At 47.0% G+C, this 24437-nt stretch overlaps 1 protein-coding gene across 1 annotated transcript; it reads left to right on the plus strand.

The window, feature by feature from the left end:
- The first annotated feature begins 307 nt into the window (after positions 1-307).
- On the plus strand, positions 308-24437 carry LOC110078172 (uncharacterized). Its single transcript, XM_078387095.1, has 3 exons — positions 308-820; positions 22288-22448; positions 24138-24437. The coding sequence occupies exons 1-3, from the start codon at positions 376-378 to the stop codon at positions 24435-24437; spliced, it is 906 nt and encodes a 301-aa protein (XP_078243221.1). The 5' UTR covers positions 308-375.

Here is a 24437-nt window from a genome sequence, read left to right on the forward strand (position 1 = left end):
TTGTCCCCCCCCCCCCGGCCCACCAAGAACCCACTACCCCCATTCTGATCCAACTCGGGCGGCAATTGCTGCGAAGGAGGACGGCGCAGCGGCGGGAACAAAGCGGAGAGGAGCCAATGGACGGGTGAGGAGGAGATTGGAAACAAGCGAGCCCGGAGGCGGGAGGGAAAGGAGGAGCAACTGGTCGCCCAAGGACCCCTGGCTAGAGAGGAGGGGGTCGAGCAGCGGGGCGGGCAGGTGCGCGCCCGGGAGCGGAAGCCTCGCCAGCCCCCGAGACGGTGCCTTGGGAGGCGGCCGTTGCCCGCCGAGGTCTCCCTGGGAAGGCAGCCCAGCTGCGCGGGCGAAGGGCGCCCGAAAGACTCCCCGAGGACCAGGATGATGCGGAAGGCCATGGCGAAGTCTCAGAACTTCCGCATCGACGCCCTCCTGGCCGAGGAGCCTCCCCGGCCCGCGCCCGGCGCCACTCCGGATAGTTCGGCCGGGAGCCCCGGCGCCTGCGGGCGCAGCGAGACGCCCTCTCCGTGCGCGCCGTCCAGCTTCGTCTCGGTGCCGCCCACGGCCTTCATCCCCAAGCCGGGCTTGCTGAACATGGTGCCTCCGGGACTGGGCGGCCTGCCAGCCGTTTACCCGCCCCCTCTCTACCCGATCCCGGCTCTGGCGGGCCAACAGCACCCGGCGTTCACTTACACCGCCGCTTTCGCTCACCTGCCCCAGCTGGGCGCCGCCGAGCACTTGAAGGCTGCCGCTGTCGCCGGATCCCTCCCGTTAGAACACTGGATTCGAGCCGGGATCATGCCCCCCCGCCTCCCGGACTTCTACGGTGAGTAAGGACCGAGCCCCGGATTTCCGAAAGGACAACCAGACCTTGCGCCCCCAAGTCTCCCCGGGGCGCAAGGTTTGGTCCTGGCGGACATGGTGCCCCGTGGCAGCGGCTTCCTCAGCCCACGGCGGGCCCAGTAAACTAACAACACCCAGAGATAGAATCGTATTCTGCTGGTCGAGTATTGTGGCTTCTTCCAAAGCTGGGAGTTTCCTCTTTGTCCCGAAAGCTTAGTCTGTTTCTCCTTCTAGATAGCCGAAACTGGTATCCAGAAAAAGATCCTCTGACCCGTTTTGAAAACACCATTTACGCAGGGGAAGGGCTCGGAAAGCTCCAGGTGAGGGAGTGTGGCTGATTGCTGAAACGCAGAGTTAAGGGGTGAAAATCGGTGCTTCGTGGTACACGAAGACCGCCACTGGTTTAGGTATCGTGAGGAAGAGACCTTCTTGGATAATAGCTCATTATAGTGCCTTTTTACTAATGTGGGAAACGGGCAGCAGGTAATGGACCTTTGATCCGATCCTGCCGTGCTCTGGACTTCAATCGGGCTGGGGAAAGTGCTGAAGTTCGTGTCATTCATCATCACGTTCCCCACCTCACTCTCTGTATAAACGATATATGTACGCATAACACCGGATTTATTTCATTTTTTTATTATTATAATTTGTTTACTACTTGAAGTAGCTTGCATTTATAGGAGAAGCGAAGTTGCTAATTGCAATAGCAGAGGAATCAATTGCCAGGAGGAAGGCGCGCGCTCTTTCTGTCTCTGGAACTCCTCCAAAAAGAGTGAAGGTGCTTGTGAAGGTGCTTCCTCTCCCCGACTCCCGAATTCCTCTGCTGAGTGCTCTGTGGTCCAATGGCTTGCATGGCTCTCTCCAGCTTCTGCTTCTACCAAATGTGATTTTCAGCCTTGGAAGTTCCCAGTCTTAGGACACAAGGTCCCCTGAATTTCGCGGGATTTGGAGCCAAGGGAATATAAATTTAGGACTACTTGTTATGTAAAACAAAACCTCCTCCCAGTCCCCATACTCCAGTTAAGCGGCAGTGCCTTGGGCGAGAAGGTGGTTTACAATGTGCACCTGCCAATCCTGGGGGGGACATGAAGTGCAATTGAAAAGTGGCCAAGTAAAGGTCCGGAGAATTTATTGTCCTATGACGTCCAGCCGCTTCCAACTCAACAGCAACTCTGTATGACGTCCAAACGGTCCTATTTGTAACAGTCCAGGTCTTGCCGCTTCAAGGCTGTGGCTCTTTTTTTTTAAACTGAGTCAGTCCTAACACACACCTGGGGTCTTCGGTGAAATAAAGAGGTTCGTGGCAGTTTTCCTAAGCTCTTCCTATATTTAATTGTGGTTAAGGAAGGGGAAATTTAATGATACTTTCTTCACACTCCACTGGAAAAAACATCACAAAGAGCCGTTCTGCAATGAAAAAAAAAATCAAGGAAAGACTCCAGTGACAATTTAAAGACAATAGCAATTTATTACTAAGTTGCCACGTTTGTTATAGCATGAGTAGCTGGGGATTTCAACCCAGCTCCATCAGATGTATTGTCCAGGATTTCCGGGATTTGGCAAGCCTATCTTGTAAACAAACGATTTAAGTGTTCCTGATAATAGTCAGCTGAGGCGAAATCAGTTCGGTGGCCAGAAACACAGACCTAATTTTCTCAAACAGCAGATGGGCTGGCAAGCCTACCTCTGGCCTGCCCTCCTTGGAAGAACAGATGTGTTCTTCTCTGTGCAGTCAGTTCCGTGCAAGCTGGAAAGCGAAATGTCAGAAAGAATGATTTTTCCTTTCACGGGACTAAAATACCGAAGAGTGCTGTAGCTCTTATGGTGCTCTGAGGACGTTCCTCTGTAAAGATTCTCAGTCATCCAGGTGAGGTTATCTGAAAGTTGAGTCATGGCAAGTGGACTTCTTTCTCGTTAGGTTGAAACTTTTCACTATTCATCCAAGTAGCTTCTTCAGTCTGAGGAGAGTTGGTAGGAGATCCCTGATAGATCTATTGGTTTCACTTCCCCTTGGTCTGAATAGGCTCCTTAGATGGATAAAGGACGGGCGGGGGGGGGGGGTGTGAGTGAAAATGCCAGCTTTGCAGTCCTTCTCCACTCGTTATCAACCAGAAGTCCCGTTGCCATGACTCAACTTCCAGATACTCTGAGGACGTTGTTCGAGCGTCCGGACACTTAACCTTGACGGCTGTTTTTCTCTGTATAGGACAGGTTACATGTGTGGGGAAACAGGTCCAAGAAGCCGTTTAAAGGGGTACTGACAGGGCACAGATTATCACACAGCCGGTGTTTGTGAGAAGTGGGCGCCAGATGCTTTTCATTGGTCTGAAAAATGAGTGGGTGGTGAAGGAGGACAAACTCCCGCCTTCTTCCCTGGGGAATTCCTTGATCCCTGGCACATCATCTTAATTTTCTTAACACCCAGTCCCTCCAATCGTATGCATATTTACCAAGGAATAAACTCCACCGTCTTATGTGGGGTTATTCCCAGGTAAATGGGTTGGGGATAATGGCAGTGGTAGTTCCACTGTAGCCTCGATGGATGCAGTGAAGTGTGCAGCAGGAGTTGAGTAATCAGATCTCTAAGTAAGTAGGTTTGGTACCCTGATGGATAGAGCAAAACCGAGTTGCTACAGAAATCGCGCAGAATTCAGTGATAGCGGAAGGTTTGCCCCGAACTGGTTGCAATGAAAGTAGAGCAGGGTCGGCTAAGGTCCATTCTAGGAGGTGTAATGGAAAGCAGAACAACGGACGGCAGACAGGAGCGGGCAGGGGGTTGTGAACGGGTGTCCGTACACATAAAGGCACAGATACTGACCGGGGGGGGGGGAGACGGGCGGTAAGGATACGCCGCTGTATTGACTCTGCATTGCCCCACCTTGTTCCTTCCCTTCACAACCGAGCTGATTAGCAGGTAAATCAACGTCTTTTCTCACGCCCTGTTCGTGCTCCTGTTGATGCTTTCGGCGTCTCCCCCGGCCCAGCCTCTCGCAGGCACCCCATGCTCGGCCAAAGAGGAGAGGCGGGCGGGTGCGGAGGCCGGCAGGGGTGGACGCGCTGGGGATCGCCCGGGCCTGGGGTGGCACAGGGACCAGTTTGCCCTTCTGGAGCAGGAGAGAGAGAGTGAGAGATAAAAAGGCGTTTCCTCTAAGCAGGGCTCCGTCTCTGGACCCATCCCACGTTGCTTCCCCGGGTGGCCTTGCATCGCGCGTGAATTTCCTTGAACGCTTCCTATGGTACTTGTTTCCAAGGGTAGGTAGTTCGTTAGTCTGTGGCGAGAAAAAACAGGAGAAAGGCGGGATAAAAATATTTTAAATAAATAAATAAAATAAAACACCCAGGAAGATCGCGGCACCTTAACAACGGGTTATCAGCGCCCTTCTGCAGAGAAGGCAGACAGGGGACTGGAGCAGATCTGAAACAGCGTCGGGCGAAGGCTCCCGAGCAGGATATTACCCGGCTATGTGGTGGTGGCGGCGGCGGCAATGCCTCCCCAGGCGGCTCAGGGCCTGGCCTTCTCTCCGGGAACAAGTGCGGAGTGAAACCCCTTCCCTGGGCCCGGCTGGCCTGCCGGTGGCCGTTCCCACATCAATCACTCGACCCTCGGGCAGGGGAAGTCGTAAAAGGTTTTGAACTTTAATCCGCCCAAGGTCTCCCGGCACCTGCGGCGGAGGGTTGGTGCAGTTAATTTGTTACCAGTTTCAGTGCGGGAGAAAGAAGGGGTTGATCCTGTCGCTCGGAAGCCTACGAAAAAGACGAGGCGCAAGTAAATTACAGAGAGGGCGGCGTGTTTGGTTTCTGGATGCAGTAAGTGTCCCTTCTTTTAAGGATCTGTCTTTAAAACGGCTCAGGGCAATAAAATAAAATAAAATAAAACTCTGTGTGTGAGTGATAGAGATCTGGCAGCGTGTAAAGGGAAAAGTTAGGCTCCTTCTGATGGGTTTTTATTCCGGGTACCGTTTGCCAGATTAGTCTGCTCCAATCTCACGATCGGCTTCTATTCAAAAAAGGCTAGTTAATTAGCTATCTAGGAGAAGACAGTGAGCAAAAGGTCGCCTTGGATCTACTCGGCACGTCGCTTCTGAGTGATCCGCAGTTGATGGGCAAGGATTAGAGATTCCCAACTTTGTAACGACAGTAGGATCAAAACGAGCTTCCCCGCGGCCCCAAATGATGTTGGTAAAAAAAAAAAAAAAAAAGAAAGCTTGTGGGATGCAGGCACGCCCCCTCCCAAAAAGTAATTCTCCTGAATTACTTGAGAAGCGAATGCAGTGGGAAAGAACTTGGAGTAAACATCTTTCTTTAAAGCTATAGATCCTAGGACAGAAGATCTAACAATAAAACTAGTGGAATCTCCTAATTTCGAAAATGCATATAACATATACTTTCTAAAGTCACATCGTTTCCAAAGGTTTGGCAGGAAGCAGCCAATTTTAAAAGCGGTGGAGATTCGATTTTGCCTTGAAGACTGAAATTGCCAATCCCGTGTTCGATCTTTAACCACCCAGCAAGTATTCACCGGGCGAAGCGTAAGAATAACCATCTTGACAGATTCAGCAATGGATCCGTTACCGTTCACGGGCAGCCAGATTTTAGGGCGTGTAAAGGACTGAGTGTCTCACTTACCTGGAAAACCAGAATAGGGGTCACTGTTAGTGGAATGCGGCTGGAGGCGACCAGGGCAGGTAACACACCCGGTGGATCCTAGGACTTCTGTCGGTTGTCCTAATTATGGGTGGGAGAAGTTTAAATTCTGTGCTTGAAATACTTTCCCCTCAGGAACCGTCTATCTTTAGACACGGATTTACTCTAAGTAAGAGGCATGGAAAAATGGACGGATAGATAAGAACCAAATCTCACTTTAAAATTTTGTCATTGAAATCCAGGAAGGGAAGGAATCAAGTGTCTGGACGAAAACTCTGCCTTTGCGTCCTTACTGTGGCCGAACTCTTCCTTCCTTCGGTTCATTCCTTTACATCTGCAGTGCCTTCATCTTATTATTCATACAATGCTGCTCTTAAAATAGCAAGGACCCGGCTTGCGCATGTTGTTATTTTTGCCCCTGATATGCCGAGGGTGATAAGGAAGGGCTCCCGGGCTGAGGCGCGCGCGGGGGGGGGGGGGGCTGGAAACAACCACCTCCTGTCCTGTTTCCAGGAAGGAAGGCTGAGCTTTACCTGCTTTGGAGCCACCTTAGACTTAAAAGCAGCCGGAGGGTTGCCTTTCCTGTGTTCCGACCCATCCGCTACCTTTGTTTGTAGGTCGCTGCATCCCTAGATTTGGGGGAGGGGAGGACCAAATAGAGGGACAGTCGTCATCTTTTTCTTTTATCTTTTTGGATTGCTCTCTAGGTTTTATGTAGATGAACTCAGAAAGAAGTTCCACAGAGTTCACGGAAGCTTCTTCCAACCTCAGGTGTAAGGGATCATAGCAGAGACAGGGATTGTTACGGCAATCCTCTGGACGTGGTTGCGTTGAAATTCTCATTAACCCACCCCCACCCCCTCGTGGCCTGGGAGAATCCTAGTCCCAAACCAAACATCCGGTCACTTGTAATGTAGGAAGTTGCCGGAGTATTGGCGGCACTGTCCCCGGGCCAATCCTGTCCACCTTCATCAGGGAGAAAGCACCCTCAAACATGCTGTTCAGTTCACGACGCCTCCGCCTTACAGCGACTCCAGCAGAGGTTTCAAGGTAAGTGAGAGATCTAAGGGTGGGTTTTACCAGCGGGCCCTCCCCGTTCCCCCAGGGAGTTTCCACGGCCTAGTGGAGATTCGAACCCCAGAACAAGCCCTTATCTGAAGACAGAAGCCTCCTGACTCCTAGTCCGTCCCTGTGTCCACTGCGCACCACACTCCCTACCTCCACAGACAATCTCCGGCTCCAGTTTGATCCTGGCCGGTAGAAAGCGACTTGGATGGAGGAGAGGATTGGAAATCGTTCTGCTCTTGTATGAGATGCGGGATGCTCAGCTCTGACAAGTCTCTGGGAGGAGGCAGAGAATGTCTGGGCTGAGCAGTTTCCCCCAGGGACCGACCACCTGGGCGGCCCTGGCTGACCGAGAAGTCGCTTGGCCAGCCCTTTTTTTGGGGGGGGCAGCGTCACCCAGAGTGGACATTCCCCGGAGGCTCTTTCCAGCGCCAAGGGGTGGCCTTCGTTTCGCTCCACCTCGGGGGATATGGATGGCACCCCGCGGTCGGGTCTCTGCGCGGAGTCAGGAAGGCGTCCCTTGGATTCCCTCTGGCCGGCTCGTGGCCCAGCGCCCTGGGTCGCTCAACGAAGCCGCCCCTTCGGGCGAACAAGGTCTCCCTCCTTCCGAGAGCACGCTTTCGGGAGGACGTCAGGCGCCCCTTGGCACCTCTCTCTCTGTCCACCGCTTCTTGGCTCCAACATCGCAGGAAGACTCCCTAGACCGCGGTATCTCTCCTGGTGACCGAAGGAGCTTCAAACACGGTGCTTTTCAATGAAGGCCGCGCAGTTCACACGTTCAGCAGTGTGGTTCGTACAGCACCTGTGAACGTGCGCGTGGCTATTAACTCCCCTCCTGTACTAACCTCACCTGAGACTCTTCACAGATGGACTCCTGTAATAATGTTTTGTGTGTGCGTGGGTAAGACCGCAGATAGCTTCTTGTCACTCTTGTGAGTTTATCTACCAGGAGAAAATTCTTACCGCGGTCTCTCTAACTTGGGTGAACTGCCACCGACTCTACCATGGTTCCGTGTAGTGTAGCGCATAGAATAGCTAGGACTCAGGAAGCTTGGGTTCAAAACCCCATTCGGCCATGGAAACCCACTGGGGTGTGGAACTGGCAAAGCTACTCCTTAAATATCTCACTCACCTTGAACGCCCTACCAGGGTCCCTTTAAATCGGTTACGACTTGAAGGCCCATAATAACGACGGCGATCAGAGCCATTCTGGCTTCGGTGGCCATTCCGGACGAGCCGGGAGAAAGTCCCTCAGAGCTCAGTGGAGCTTGATTTTCAGGGGGCAGGTCGAGGATCGCTAACCAGCTGGACCGCAGGCCTTACCCCCACCCGCCGTCTCTTCTCAAGCTTTCTAAGGTGAGCTCCGGGCTGCGAGCGCCTGAGTCGAGCGTGGGGTCGGAGGGTCTCAAGGCTGAGCGACGGGAAGTCAAGGGTCCCTGGCTGGACCTCTCTTCCGAGAAGAGGAGGGAGGACATGGTTCACGGCACAACTACATCCTTCCGAACGTTTTCCGCTCCAGCGCGCAGAGACAATCGGGGACTTCGCGCCTGGTTAGCCGATCAAAGATGCGAGGCGAGCATCTGAGCCGGAGGCGGGCCGGACTCGCATATTTTGTCCGAGGAGGAAGAGCCTGGCAGAAGGCGAGCGGCTCAGCCAAAGAGCCGCCGCAGATGCGCGGGAAAGGATTCCCCCTTCAGCCTTTATTAACCTCTCCCTACTCCCCGTAGCGGCTAGTTCGCAGTAGCCGGATCTCTCCCTAGCCCTCCTCTTTGCCTCACTCTCCCCTTTCACCGGCCGTGAACTAAGAGACGTTGAGCTCGCTACATTCTCCGTTAATTGGCAAGCCCTTTTATTGACTCATCTGGTCGGCCGTGGTACGTTTCTAAAACGATGCCCGGTCCAGAGGAAGGGCGAGAGATTTTGCTCTGTCTCCCCGCCTTCCCCATCCCCACCTTTCTTCAGGACCGACAAGTAGCAGCCCTTTTTCTTGACCCCACCGGGTCGCGCGTGGAACTCCTTTGCCCCCAAGAGGTGGTGTTGGCGGCCACCAATTCGACTGGATTCAAAGGGGAAATCGGAGAGAAATCAAGGGAGGATTTTAAAACCCTAGGATCGTAATCCTGGCTTCCAAGAAAAAGGTGACCGGAGAGGTGTCAGGTCCTCGTCGCCTCCTTGTCCTGCTTACGGAATCCCAGAAGGCACTTCTTGGCCAGCCCCCGAGCAAGGCAAGGTGCGCGCCTGGGAGGTCGGATCCCAGCAGGGGCGGTCAAAATCAGCGCTCCGTGTGTTCTTAGTCCAACCCATTACACGCTCACCGGCTCCCGATCCAGCAGGGTGAGCTTTCCCCAGCATGAAGCAGCTAGCGAGAAGAGGGGGGAAAATTGTGTTAGTGGGTGTGCGAATCCACCGACACGTTCAAGGGCGAGATTGTTAATACAGTATACTAGAAAAAGGGAAGGAAAAACAAAAGCAAACACTAGGAACCGGAGACACGCTCCTCCTCCTCGCGAGGAATCGGTAGGAAGGGAAAAAAAGTTGTGGAGGCGGAGCGCTTCTTTCCTGGCTGGCGCTTCCTGAGAGCCGCCCGACCTATAAAGCGTGGCAGAGGCGGCTGCCTGGATGGGACCTCCGTCCTTTCCGATTTCTCCGGAGTGGAAAGAAGGAGATCCGAACAGCAACACGGAACAAAGTCAACGTTTGGTTTAAAACCATCTTTTTAAAAGGGAGGCGGCGAAGAGACTTGCAAGCCTCAGGGCGGCGAGGGGAATGGTCCCCAGCTTTGGGGAGGGCAAGTGTCGTTGGGCCACACAACCCCCAGAAACCCCGGCCAGCACAGCCAGTAGTGAAGGAGTCTGGGAACTTAGATTCTGGAGGCACCCGCTGTCTGCGAGACTGCGATTAATATATGACCACGATGACTAGTAGCCCCTGATAGCCTTCACCAGTCTTCATCCAGTCTTCTAAAATGTCCTACTCCTCTACCAACGGGATGGTGTCTGGAGGGAGGAAGAATCTGATTTGTAAAAACAGACCCATCGAAAAATCACGGGGGTTCTGGGAGATGTCGACTTGCGCCGAGCTGCTCCCGGCGTTTTCGTAAGGATCTGTTAGCCTATAAGAAAACAGCTAGCATGGCCCCCTGTGCCCGCCCACCAAGTGCTCGGGTTCAAATTAGATCGTAGAAACGACAATAAAAATCCGCTCCCTGGTTTGCACTGAGAACTTATGCGGTCTGTTTATTAGCTAGAGCTACAGGTTAATTCACGTGGACCCAAAACCACATTCAAGACAATAACCTGATATCGGGAGAGAATGCTCAGGCGATGAAGTCCGGTTTCTCGTTCTCTGTGCATTCATATGGAAAAGTCTCGTTGGTTTCGATTCCGTGACCCTTCTTTGGCGGATGGAGCTGCTTAATAATAGAAAGAAAGAAAGAAAGCCCGCAAAACATGCAGGGTTTCGCCAGGGGCGCAAGGCACAGGCCGTGTGCCCTTTAGGTCTTGTTCAGAAATGCAGATGTCGGTGGCAGGACATCAAACTGATACATGTTAACTCTGTACAGCCCGATCCTAGGCATACTTGCGCGGAAATGCACGGGATCGGTGTGCAAAGCAAGAGCTATAGGTATGCTTCTTATGTGTGTGTGTGTGTGTGCCTACAAAGCCGAGGAAGCCTGTTAACCAGATGGGCGGCTCCTTCATTCTTCATGACAATCAGAAAAGAGGAGGGCAGGAGGTTCACTTCAGGTCACCGGAGACAGCTCAAGTTTGGGGGGAAATGATGAGCAAATGAAACGTCTTCTTTCTGAAGGCGTACTGGACTGCAGTAGGGTGATGTCGCCAAATGGTTGTCCGACGCCTGACGAAAAGATGTGTATATTTAAATATATGCACAATGTTCACATTTTGTCTGCTGAAGACTTCCGTGAAAATTCCAAATCTAGTTTACCGACCGAACCCAAAATATAATTTTATCTAAATCGTCTCTGCAAGCATGTAGTTTAGGTGCAGCCGAAGAACTGGGCTGGATAGCTCAGTGATTTAGAGGTTGGGAGTTCGATTCCCCGTTGTGCCTCTTGCAAGTAGAGCCAGCCTGTGTGGCCTTGGGCAAGCTGCACAGTCCCAGGGCGCCCCCAGAAGAAGGGAAGGGTAAACCACTTCTGAGTACTCTCTACCTGGAAAATCTTAGAAAGGATCACCATAAGTCAGAATTGACTCGATGGCACACTATTATTATTATTATTATTATTATTATTATTATTATTATTATTATTATTATTATTATTATTATTATTATTATTATTATTATTATTATTATTATTATTATTATTATTATTATTATTATTATTATTGAGGAACCTATAGCTGGCCAGATATTGTTGGACTACACTTCCATAATTTCTAGCCACTGGTCACTCTGGCTGGGGATGATGGGAAATAATGTCGCCAACGACAGCTGGCTGGGCACAGGTTTTCTTTCCCTGGTTTAAATAAAAAAGAAATAGCAGAGAATAAGCATGTTTGGGTTTGTCTCACCAGCCCATTCTACAGTTAGCCCTGCTTGACAGGGATACATAGGCATATTCAGTTCAATATAATGTCGTTCGTTGCCTGGAAAGGCAGGTATATATTCAGCAAACAAGGAAGCAAACAAATAAGTATATATATTTTCTTCCCTCATGTTTCTCTGAATGCATGTATCCAAAATCTAAAAACAAGAATTTCGTTCAGTTTGTCTCTTTGAAACCCCGTACCTAAAAAGGGGCACTTTCCTTAAACTCAGCCAAAATCAAATACAATTCAACTTCGCTGATGTTAAAAGGAGAGTTAAGCACGAAGGCAAGCTTTTCCACAGAGATCCTGCCAAACAATGTATACACTATCTCGGCGGGTGAAGGTGATTTGCTGGTCTTGTTTTTTTTTTAATGTTTTATTATTTCTTGGCCTTTATCCCTTAGCCCTTTTCCTTGGTCACTCTCTCAGTCCAACCGGCGCTCCCTTCAACATCCTGACAGAAACACACATTTCAAGGGGTAATATCTTTTTCGCCCTCGCTTTTGTTAAAATCCACTATTCAGTGCCTCACAGTTTTGTGATAAAATCGTCGCATCCCTTTTGACATTTAATGCTTTTATTTTATATAGATACCGCCCTATTAGTTCACACACTATCTAGGCGGTTTACAAGTCAAAACTTACAAATCCTGAAGATCTCACTTAGTAATTTAGTAACTTGGCAAGTTAAAGTTAAGTAACTTGATAACGTAGTAACTCAGTTCAATTCCCCGGGGTCACCTTTTCCATAGGTCCCGATAGTTGTTCTGTCTTATAACAGGGCCATTTTCGTGTGGATGGGGCAATCCTATAGCTGCTCTGTGGTGACGCTGGTTAGGTGCCACCATCTCCGCTTTGCCCTCCCCTCAGCTGAATGCAAGGCAATATAAACAATGCAAAGGAAGGCAAAGGAAAAGAAGCACGGATCCACGGAACGCGATGACATCCCAAAGAATATTCGCCAGTATTATTTTTCACAGAGTTGGGCGACTCTGAGGTGGATGGGGCAGGATTCAGACTTTACCTATACAGTATAACCTGCTATTACATTAGTTGGTGTTCGAGAGACGTGGCTGAGGCAGATCTCAGCAGCCCGAGCAGATGCAATCCTGCTCGTGTGAAGGAAGCCGAAGCCAACCACAAAGCAAACTTGAAGTGCAAACGAGGGAGGAGGGAGGAGGACGCGCTGTGCCTATCAGCCCTTCCAGGCTGCTAACAATTTCCTCTTCCAACCGTGACCTATCTAATCAGGATAGATTAGTCACCTATCAACCAGAGGCTATCGAATCTTGGAATCCATTTGATGGCTTATTATTCTAATCCTTATTCTGATTGCCACCGTCACCACCTCTGCAACCATATTATCGTGGGCAACCTGCCAGCTCTGACCCTGATCCGAAAGGCAATCTCTTGTGTGTGTGTGTGTGTGTGTGTGTGTGTGTGTGTGTGTGTGTGTGTGTGTGTGTGTGTGTGTGTGTGTGTGTGTGTGTGTGTGTGTGTGTGTGTGTGTGAACCACTAATCTGATTTAATTTACTTAGAATGAAGTTTAATTTCAGGTGATTAGAACTGAGGACCAACTCAGGTTCTGTTGAGAGAGTTGTGTGGAACTCGCTTGAATTCCACTAAATGCGCAGCAGGAAGCGCCAGCCAGTTGGGTAGAATTAGCTAGAAGTTCCCTTTTGTACTCGCCCCTTACCAAACACTAGCACTTGAAAATAACACTCAGGAGGCGTTTTTTGTATTAAAGAAAGAATTCTATGTTCTACTCACGTAGATAAGCATTCAGAAGGTTTCAGGTAGATACAGAAAGAAGAAAAGTAGCAAAAGGCAATGTTCTTCTGCTTGGCCCCACGTGGCTGGAGGGATCTCCAGGCTCAGTGGGCCAGCATGGAGTTCTTGCATCTTTCCAGGTGAAGAGCGTGTGCAAGAATGGTGACCAACAATAGTGGTTCAATCACCTCATGGTGAGAAGGGCCGGAAACAGGGGTGGAGCCTCCCTACCGGGAACAACAAACTCCCACTAATTGGTCAGCATGCAAACAAACAAGCAAACAAGTTAGTTTGTGTTGCAGGCCCTTCCCCTTTGAAATTTACATCTAGATTGTTTGATCATCCAACAGGTTCTTTATCCATACCCAGTCCCAAGCTCATGTTTTCTTTATTCCAGAGATACAGTTAAGAAGATTTTGTTGTCGAAATGGTTATCTTGCAGCAGATCTGCCACAGGTAGAAGCGCTATCTCTAGGCCCAGGCCCGCCTTCTGCCTCCTCCTGCGGTCCAAGTTTGCCTCCCAGCTTTTCTGTTGGCACATCCCCCCAAGCCATGCGTGCCAAAAATGGAGCAACAAGGCCTGCTTCAGTCCTGTGCCCGGGCTTGCAGGAGACCTGCAAGGAATGAAAAGGTCGAGGTGCCCGTTTTTCTTAAGTGACTCCCACTGCCTGGTTAAGGGTTAGAAGCCCAGATTGATCGGGTAAAGGTGTCATGTTTGAAACAATTTGAAGCCTATTTTTGAAAAGCAAGCAAAAAGGGCAATTTGATGATATAAGAAGAGGAGAAGCTGGATGAGTAAAAACATGAAAAAAGACAGAAAAAAACACAGCTGAAAATTACAGTCTCATGAACACTGTTTTGGAAATAATAAACCCATCAGAATCAGAGGGAAGGTGGACATTTACCTTCTTCCCTTTAAAATGGAACATTTTCTCTGCTCTGTCATACAGGGAAAAGGGTGGTAACGAATGTCTTATAAGGAACAGTTAGACCTTTCCGTGGAACTGGTGAACTGGCAGAAAACACCGTCGGACTCCTGCCCTGCTGTCATGTCTGGCAGGTGGGCCTGAGAGGCTGTAGGTTTTTTGTGGGGGGGCTGTAAATATTAAAATTTTCCCAGAATATTATGGTCAAAGCAGGACCATCCAATACATAACAGACTGGGTATGCATGGCCGTCCACATGCAGTTGGACTGCAGGTCCTGTGTTAGCTACTGCTGATGAGAGTTGCAGTCTCCAGTTTTTGGAAGGCCACAGGTTACCCATTCTTTCCCTATTCAAGTGTGGGTAACCTCCAGAGGTTTTGGACCACAATTCCTGTAATCCCTTGCCATTGAGGTTTGGGGCTTCTTGGTGTCGATGCCTAAAACATCTGGAGGGCCGAAGATTCCCCACCCTTTCTTCCTTCTGCTTCCATCTGAAAAGACAAGATCTTGCTACCCTTTTGAGGCTTTGTGCATTTCTACAGGCACATGTACCAAAGTAAAGATAGAGATTTCTGAGTATGGTATCTTTCATGATAGTCAAGAAATGAAACAAAAACAATAAACCAACAGTACAGTTCTATGCATATTTTGTCATAAGCGAGTAACTGAGTACAGAGTGGGGCATACCCACTGGAGGGCTGGCTGGATAGCACAGTGGAGAGTTTGAGAGTTTCTGCCTCCTGGGAGAAGAGCCAGCCTGTGTGGTCTTGGGCAACCTACACAGTCTCAGGGCACCCCCCCAGAAGAAGGAAATGTTAAACCACTTCTGGATACTCTCTACCTAGAAAATCTTGAAAAGGTTTGCCGTAAGTCAGAATTGATTTGATGGGACACGATGATGATGATGATGATGATGATGATGATGATGATGATGATGATGATGATGACGACGACGACGACAACTCCTCACTGGATAATTGTGTAGAATCATAGGTTAAGTAATTGATGCTGGCACCCGCATCCCCCATCCCAAATATTGTGCTTGAACTGTTAGTGGCACAGCTGGCCTTCCTGTTGGTTACTCTTAGTTGACTGCCAAGGTTCAACTAGATCTAAATTGTGATACACTAATGCCTCCATCCAGGAGAAATTGAGCATAATAAAGGCAGCATTCAGTCAGCTAGTGATAGTTAATAATACTACTCTGTTTCCCCCAAAATAAGACAGGGGCTTATATTAATTTTTGCTCCAAAAAACTCACCAGGACTTATTTTCAGGGGAAGTTTTATTTTTTTCATGTACAACACTCTACATTTATTCAAATACAGTCATGCCATCTTCTTCTGGTTGCTGCACAATAGTGGAGAGCAGGGTTTCACTTAATCAGGTGTTATTTTGGGGAGTAAGGCTTATATTACAAGCATCCTGAAAAATCGTATTTATTTTCAGGGTAGGTCTTATTTTTGGGGAAACAGAGTATGATTAGGAGGAAATCACATATAGTTAACTGAAATTATAGGGTGGGATCCAGCCTCTGGCGTACCTAAGGTATTTGATAGTTGGCATGGTGCAGTAACTTATAGGTCACTGTTTGTGACATCACATGCTTGATGTATAATGATTGAAACAAACAAGAAATGTCAACAAGTCAAAAGGAGTCAAATTTTGCAGTAAAAAAATTCCTAATCTGAACAAGAATCTGCACTTCCACTTTAACATTTTTGATGCAAAAATGGTCAAATGGGACTATTCTGAATTTTTTTTAGTCAGAATATTTTGCTGAATTCCAATTATTTGTGGGAATAAGGAATGTGGGCAAAAAGTTTAGCTAGTTAACTAGACATTATATCATGTTTGGTAATGCTCTTTTCTAACTTGTTTGCAAGGAACAAATTCCCTTAGAATGCAGCCCTTACCTTACATACTTTCCCAGGAGTAAGCCCCATTGCACTCGGTGCTGCTTATTTCTGAGTGGACATGCACTGGATTTTGTTGTTAATGTGCTGAATTGTCTGTGCAGTTCTCCAATATGGAAAAGCAAGCTGTGCAACTGTCCAGGGTGTAAGATATTTCGGAAATGCATTTTCATTCATGCATATTGAGAATCCCCAATACATGCAGAAGAAGAAATAATGGAACATGACATTTTTGGACACATATGTATCTATTCCCTACTATCGACTCTCAATTACTTGTATCTGTGAAAGACAGTCCCTCCCAGCCTATACTGGTTCCTCTGTATTTGACTTTTGCCACCAAGTTGGAACTGACATATATCAATCCTGATATGAATTTCATGGTACACAAGATATTTAAGGAGTGGTTCCACCCATGCTGCTTTCACCAGTGAATTTCTACGGGCATGCAACAATTTGAACCGAAGTCCATCACTCTGTCTACTACACCACATCGGGAAATCATGGCATGTCATGCTAGTTTGATTTGTGATTACTTCCCTTTTACAGTGTGATGCTGGAGCATGTGCTTTCATATATGAACATGTTCTTCTCTTCTTGATTTACTGCTGCATTGGAGGACTGGGTTGGACTGCATGACCCCTGGGTCTCTTCCAGCTATTCAGTTCTATGATTTCAATATGAGATTTTTAATTTATATATAACAGGAAAGGATCCATCCCAGCTAAAGTTAATTGCAATGTCATCCTTACTGTAAGTTATGACTCTGCATCAGGACATTTGTTTGTTGTTGCTGTCATTGTTGTTGTTGTTCATTGTATTATGTGCCGTCAAGTCGCCTCTGATTTATGGTGACCCTATGAATGAATGATCTCCAAAATGTCCTGTGCTCAACAGCCATGCTCAGGTCTTGTAAACTCAAGACTGTGGCTTCCTTTAGGGAGCCAATCCATCTTGTATTTGGTCTTCCTCTTTTCCTGCTGCCTTCCACCTTTCCTTGCATTATTGTCTTTTCCAGAGGATCTTATCTTCTTATGATGAGCCCAAAGTAGGACAGCATCGGTTCCAAGGTAGTTCAGGCTTAATTTACTTTAGGACCAACTTGTTAATCTTTCTTGCAGTCCAGGGTATCTACAAAACTGTCCTCTAACACCATATTTCAAATGAAATATGTCAGCTTTTCATACTATCCAGCTTTTACCGCAATACATGGTGATCAGGAATATAAGAGTGTGGATGATCTTGGTCTTGATCTCTAGTGACACATTATCTAATTCCTTCATCACTGCACTTCTGAGTCTTTATCTTCTTCTGATTTCTTGACTGCAGTCTCCATTTGGATTGATGATTGAACCAAGGCATATAAAATCTTTCACTATTTCAGTTTCTTCATTGTTGTGTAATTCTGTTGTAGCCATGACTTTTGTTTTCTTAGTGTTCAACTGTAGTTCTGCTTCAGCACTTTCTACTTCCATTTTCACTAGAAGTAGTTTCAAGTCATTGCCACTTTCTTCCAGTAAGATGGTGTCATCTGCATATCTTAATTGGCTTATGATTTTCCCATCAGCTTTTCACTCCTCCATCATCTGAATCTAGCCTGGCTTTCTGTGTGATATGTGTGATCGAACAGATAGGGAGATAAAATGCGCCCTTGCCTGACACCTTTGCTTACAGGAAGCCATTCTGTCTCTGCACAGCCTGTCCTAAGGGTAGTTTCTTGTCCACAATACAGGTTACACATCAGGACAATCAAGTGCTGAGATACACCTACAGTATATTTCTTTCAGAAGAACCCATAGTTGCTCATGATCCACATAGTCAAAGGCTTTGCTGTCATCTGTAAAGCATAGACTTTTCTTCTTCCGAAATTCTTTTGCGCACTCCAGTAGCCAGTGGATCTTTGCAATATGACCTCAAGTGCCTTTTTATTTTTGGAATTCAGTTTGAACATCAAGCATTTCTCACTCTGTATAAGATAAAAGGGCTTTGTTGCAACACTTTGAGCATCATTTTGGTTGCACATCTAAGATTGCTAAAATCAATGGGCTCACACAGACTTTTCTTTAGGATTGAATTCTCAACTTTACTAGGAATATTTTACACAAATTACATATTTGTTTTGAAAAGATTTTCAAATAAGGTTGTTTTCATTGGCTAAAATCCTATTGATTAGTGTAGTACGTTTTGAGTAGAATCAGTGGGGATTTCGTGAGTCAATTCTTCTGAAAGTTCCACTGATGGACCTACTCTAGTTGTGACTTACTAAATTAAGCAATAGGATTCCAGTTATTGTCTTAAAACAATATATTTCACATTGAAATTGCTTTTGCATTTAAAAAATATTTACACCTAGTAAACTCCTAGGTCACAGGCAGAAAAACCATGTCCTTACATATGTCATTGGACTTCAATTCCCATCCGTCCCAGCCAGCATAGACAATGGTCAAGATGACAAGAATTGTAAGCTGACAAATTTCTACACCCATCCATCCCTGACCAGCTCCTGGAAAGTGATCAGGAAGCAATTTCATACAACATAATTAAATTCAGCATCTTCCTGGCAGCAACTGAGTGCCAGGGAACTCTATGCCCCAGATTGCTTGTAGAGAGGATTTAAAATACAAGGCAGCTAAGGCAAGACTCTGCCAATGGTCAGTGTTCAATGAACTCCCTCTTGATATTTCTAAACATGCACCCTTCTGCTGTCTTGACCAGGTAGACTAGCTGATCTTGAATGAAGAAGACACTAACTTAAGATGACCTCTGAAAATTAAGATTACAAGGCAAGCAATGACTGTTTATGACATATGTGACAGACAGAACAAGCTTTCTCAGGGCATACACTGAAATAATGTTGCCGTTTAGTTGTTCTACCTTGTAAGAAGCTGATGATGTCATCGGCTGTGACAATTTTTCAGAAATAACACATTTCCAGTTCCTCTCATCCAAAAGTCCCAAGGTCCCTTCCATCGTGGGGAAGCTGTTAGGAGTTGCAAGATGGGGGCAGGTGTGTTTAATTTCTGAATAGTCCTGCCAACAATAAAGTCATCCCAGCAGTGGTGCTTGATAATTAAAGACACCCCCCTACCCTGTGATCCTCAACAGCTTCCCCACAATGAAAGTGATCCCAAGAGAGACTCAGGTTGGGGGTGGGGAGGGGAGAGAAAGAATCAGAAAATTTTACACACAAACACCCATGTTGTGGCTGAGGAAGTTATCAACCTTAGGTGCATAAAGTTGCACAATAGAACTTCAGTCGCTATAAAATAAGAATTACCATCCCTTCTTGCCTTCAGAGAGTGTACAAAAGCCATATGATCTCTCCTCCCCCCCTCCCCATGAGGTGGGTGAGGATAAGAGCAAGAGACTGACCGGCCCAAGATCACACAGTGATTTTCATGGCTGACTTGGGGGACTAGAATCTAGATCTCTTGAGCCCAAGTCCTAAAATCTAATTCTGGGGAGAGCAACTGTGGATCTTGAAATGTGACTGGACTGCAGTTCTCATTAGTGGCAATAAAGAAAGAGCTGAGGTCTGGCAACAACTGGTGGGCAATAGTTGCCCATTGCTTCTACAACCATTATGCCACGCTGCCTCTCCAAACCCACCTGTTTTGCTCAGACGGTGAGCAGTGATCAAAGCAGATGGACTGTTTGCCTACAACGCCCAGAATGTTTTTCTGGCACTCTGTACCTGCCTGTTCCTGCTACTTCCACCACAGCATGTCTGTTGTCTGTTTAGTCAAGGGCAGTAAAAGCTAATCCTGGAGGCGACCCATAAAGTGTTGATAATAGGGGGAATCAAGCAGCACGCTCCCTGCCCTGTCTTACCTCAAAGCTTCTTTTGTTCACCGCCGCCTTTCAGCAATGGGGTCCGATAAGGGCTCATGAATGAGGTAGGTGCGCTAAGCCCCCACCAAGCAGGGTGGGTGGGCTGTCATTATCGCAGCTTGAGACAGCTGGAGGTAATTAAATACACCTTAGGCTAATAAAGGTGGTTTAATTTCACCAACGGAATTGATTAAAATTGTTAACATGAGCACTGATAACATATCAAACAATTTAATATCAGCCAGGCAATAAAACCATGACTTGAAGGAAAGGCTGTAGACTTAACTTATGTCTCGCTTATGTCTCCTAATGGAGTCTACTAGATTTCGTATATATAAACAGATGCCAGTGGTATCAAGTGAATGTTACTAGGTGCATAAATGTATGCTTCCAGAAGAGTGAATCAGGAGAGTAATATCCAGGGATGAGCCAAAATGGCTTGAGGGAGAATTCAGGCAGGCAAAAATATTTAGCTCCTGTGAAAACCCACTAACCCTTCAAGGATTTCGGTCACCAAATGAGAACACATGAATGTGTTTTCCTATCCAGAATGAGTGAAGAAAAGGCTTTTGGCTCCTATTCTGAATTGGCTTCAGTATGTCATCAATCAGCCAGATTTCATAGGCTAATTGAATGTAGAACTATGTCCTCAGGCTGGTGATGGGATTACTAAAAGACTGAGATTGTGGAGCCAGAAAGAAGTGGGGTTTTTGTTCTCTGGGAAGCCTGTGTGGCCTTTGGCAAGCTGCACAGTCCCAGGGCGCCCTCCTGAAGAAGGGATCGGTAAACCACTTCGGAATATTTTCCACTTAGAAAACCCTGGAAAGGGTCACCATAAATCAGAATCAACTTGGTGGCACATGACTATTATTGGCGATGTAGGAATTGTCAGCTAGGTAGCAAAGCAGTTGCAGAAAGATACAACTGCTTCTTTCTGCAACTGAAAGCAAGAGTTTAAGAAACTTTTCTAGGGGACATTTCATCCTCTTAAAAAAGGCATAGACGTATTTCACTACATAGGTATTCACTCCTGAATAGATGGCACAGCTTTGATTATGCTGCTCTTATTACTGCGCCTGTCCTTTTACAGGAGCCTAACAAGTTATTAAAGTAAATTGGCATGCGACTGTTTCCTTTTCTTATTTCCTGTGAAAATTAAATGAAGGGGAAACCATCAACTGCTAGCTGTCTCTTCTGCATGGTAAAGATTTAAACCATGTGTGTGTTGGGGGGGGGGACTTGGTGTGGGCAAGCACTGTGGACCTGACAGTGTTGTGTCTCTGGCCAAATCAGGATTGTGAAGTGGAGGTTTATCACATCCATGTCAAAGGCACAAGAGCAAAATCTTGTATAGCTTCATACATTAGGATTAATAACATGTACCCTTGCATTGAGTGGCATTTTCTGACCCCCAATGAAGATTTCACTGGAAAAGACAAACAGGGGGAAAAAATCTGTCCCTTAATTTAAAACGGTATTTCTGCAGTCTGAGTGTCTTTAAGGACAAACCGACCTTTAAACCCTTGTGATTTCTGTTGGTGCCTTTGCCAATAAGTTCATTCTGTCTGGGTCATAAATCCCTGGCTCCCAGCAGATGAATAGGTGTGCAAAAGGCCTGTGTACATAACCAGTAAGGTGCAACCAATAAGATGCTGGAGTTGGGAGCGGGGGAGGATGCCTGAAAGGTGGAGGCCTTTGGTCATTTCATGAAGGCATGTCTACTTGCAAAGGAGGAGCTCTGAGAGGAGCTCTTGAAGGCTCCCTGGGGCAACACATGTGGGAGGATATTTTGTCAGGACTCAAGCCAAAATGATGCTTCAAAGGTCTCTCTAAGGAAAACTGGGAGACACTTAGGGACGTTTTTTGTCCCATTTGCTTTAGGTGTTCAAGAAAAGTGTCCATGGCAAGTGACTCGAACTTGGGGATACTGTTAACAGGTTTTGAGGTGGCAAAGTTGCCAAGCATCTACAGTGTAACTCTAGTTCTCCGTGTATTCTACTACAGCAAACTTTATTTGATGGAGAGAGGCTTTAATGTCCCATAATGCAGAAGAGGGTTTTTTTTAAAAAGATAGACTTAGTGAAAAAAGATGACAATATAAGTTGCATCTTCTCTTTTATTAAATAGGAGGAGTAGGTCCTCTGATGAATTAAATAGGCAATAGATTACAGTACTGTATATAGGTTATAGGCAATGGTGATTGGTGATACAGGAATGGCCTTCTACAACTAGTGGTATGTGAACATCTTTTTATGTAGAAGAAATGATGCAAGTACCTTGTTCTGTATCAAGAAGTAAAGGAAAGTTGCACGTTGCTCAGTTCTTGCAGCTGTCCAGTACAAATAGGAAAGCCTTGACCAGCAGCCATACTGCGTTGCATCACACAAAATTTTCAGTCCATTCATCTCTCAGTGTTCCCTTGTTTATTAAATTTCTGCTAAGTGCTCTGTACATTGGATGGTGTTTAATAGACAGCAACATTTTTTTAAAAAAATGGCTTGTTTATTAGAACAATACCTGTGTACCATAGCAAGTACCATACATGTAGCACTTTTGTCTCTGTGCAAATTTGGGATGCACGTAGCCCTATGATGCTGTGCTTCAGGAATGTTTTATAAAAATTGTGCTCATGTGTTCTTTCTGTGGCAAATGCTGCAGCACTGCTATTGCTCTTCATGTTGTCTCTTCTGGTCTCATCTTTCTGCAATGTGTGTCTTGCGTGTGATTCATTTTTTTCTCTTTTAGCTGCCCCACAGTCTGGCCTGATGGGCAAGTGCCGCCGACCTCGGACAGCCTTCACCAGCCAGCAGCTTCTTGAGCTGGAGAACCAGTTCAAAATCAACAAGTACTTATCGCGGCCCAAACGCTTTGAGGTGGCCACATCGCTGATGCTTACTGAAACACAGGTATAGACAAGTGCAAGATATTTTGTACATGCTTCAGAAATGCCAAGGGAAGCAGCTGCAGCTGCAGTGGACATGAAAGGAACAGGGTGCCTACTTTCCCCTGTGAAAATGTATCATCGTTATCATCATCATGTGCTGTCAAGTCAATTCTGGCTTATGGTGAAATCAGAAGTTTTCAGGGTTTTCTAGGTAGACTGCACTCAGAAGCAGTTTACCATTCCTTTCTTCTGTGGCTGTCCTGCAACTGTGCAGCTTGCCCAAGGCCACACAGACTGGCCTTACTTACAGGAGGCATAATGGGTAATGGAACTTTCCAGCCAGATACCAAAGCCACTGAGCTATCCAGCCAGTTGCGAAAGCACATACAGACAAGTAATGAGTTGAGGGCCAATAGCTATCTACATTCCTTATTGATACGTGCCAGTGATCTTGCAGAGAACTGTTGCGGATGTTAACATTTGCCACTACAGAAAAATACAAAGAGAAAACAGCTCATGTACAGTGTAATGAAAATACTTTTGTTTTCATCATCATAGACTGGATGTACTCTGGTTCAGCCTGAAGGTAAAAGTTGGTTTGGGGGAACCAAGATGGGATATGAATAGGGAGCCGTGGGAGGTACAAAGCCTATGAGAAAATATAGGAAAGGGTAGTGAATCTTTCCCCTGTTCAGGCCCATGTCGGTTGGGCCCACGTTACAGCAGGTGGGTGTTACCAGAGCCCAAAGTGGTTGAAACTACAAACATGATTTTTAAGTAGGAGCAACATTCCCTCCAAGCTGTGTGCAGAACTCCATTGGGGCTGCACACCAGCAGCCACAGTTCATGCCCGTTTAATTCTGATTTCGGCTGGAACCCCGTCCCTGGGTGGATGCATGGGGTGAGGCTGAAAATTAGAGGGAACATTGAATAGGAGATATGCTGCTGACATTTGCACCCAAATGTTCTTCTTCTCAACTTGTGGAAGGTTTGCAACCAGGGAACAAAAACAGATGGAGTAAATAACATAAATAAGTCTCAACGGGTCCAATGTGATGACATAACCTGAAGACAATCCTGAGATCTCCAATAGAAGTGAGCACAATATGGCCTTCCTCATGTTGTTGATCTGCAATTTCCATTATTTCTCACCATAGCATATGCTGGATAGAGTGATGGGATTTATAGTAGCTCTATAATATCCAGATGTGGTGGTGCTGCAAGTTAAACCGTAGCCTCTGGGCTGCAAGTTTGGAAGATCAGCAGTTTGAATCTATGTGACAGAGTGAGCTCCTGTCGCTTGTCCCAGCTCCTGCCAACCTAGCAGTTCGAAAGCATGTGAAATGCAAGTAGATTAATAGATACCACCACAGTGGGAAGGTAACAGCATTCCGTGTCTAGTCATGCTGGCCATGTGACCACGGAAATTGTCTACGGACAAAACGCTGGCTTTGTGGCTTGGAAACGGGGATGAGCATCGCCCCCTAGAGTTGGACACGACTGGGCAAATTGTCAAGGGGGAACCTTTTAATATCCAGAGAGGTGTACTTTTTCCATGCCTCATCTAGAATTAGAGGCCTGGAAGCCACCATTTTGTTCAAGGACAGGAAGTTTCCCAATTTTGATTTAGGAGTTACGAGGGAAGAGTAGAAGGTTAAATTTCTCCCCTTTGCAAAGTTCATGTCACAGAATGACTGTCCATCTCTTACAGGTGAAAATTTGGTTTCAGAACCGTAGGATGAAGTGGAAGCGTAGCCGGAAGGCCAAGGAACAGGTGACACAAGCAGAGGCTGAGAAACCAAGAGGGGCAGGCAAAGCCTCAGGAAAGCTTCTGCCTGGAGAAGTGGGAGGGCATGACGATGAAGAGGAGATGAGTGATCAGGAGCACCAGAGGCACAGGGCTGGTGAACAGCTGCTGCACCAGACTGCTGACACCTTCAGCAGCAGCTCAGAGGAGGAGGAAGAAGAAATGCAGAGTTCTGCTCACAGGGAGATGGACTTGCTATTATGA

Source organism: Pogona vitticeps, chromosome 1 (genome assembly GCF_051106095.1).
Source record: "Pogona vitticeps strain Pit_001003342236 chromosome 1, PviZW2.1, whole genome shotgun sequence".
NCBI classification, from domain to species: Eukaryota; Metazoa; Chordata; class Lepidosauria; order Squamata; family Agamidae; genus Pogona; species Pogona vitticeps.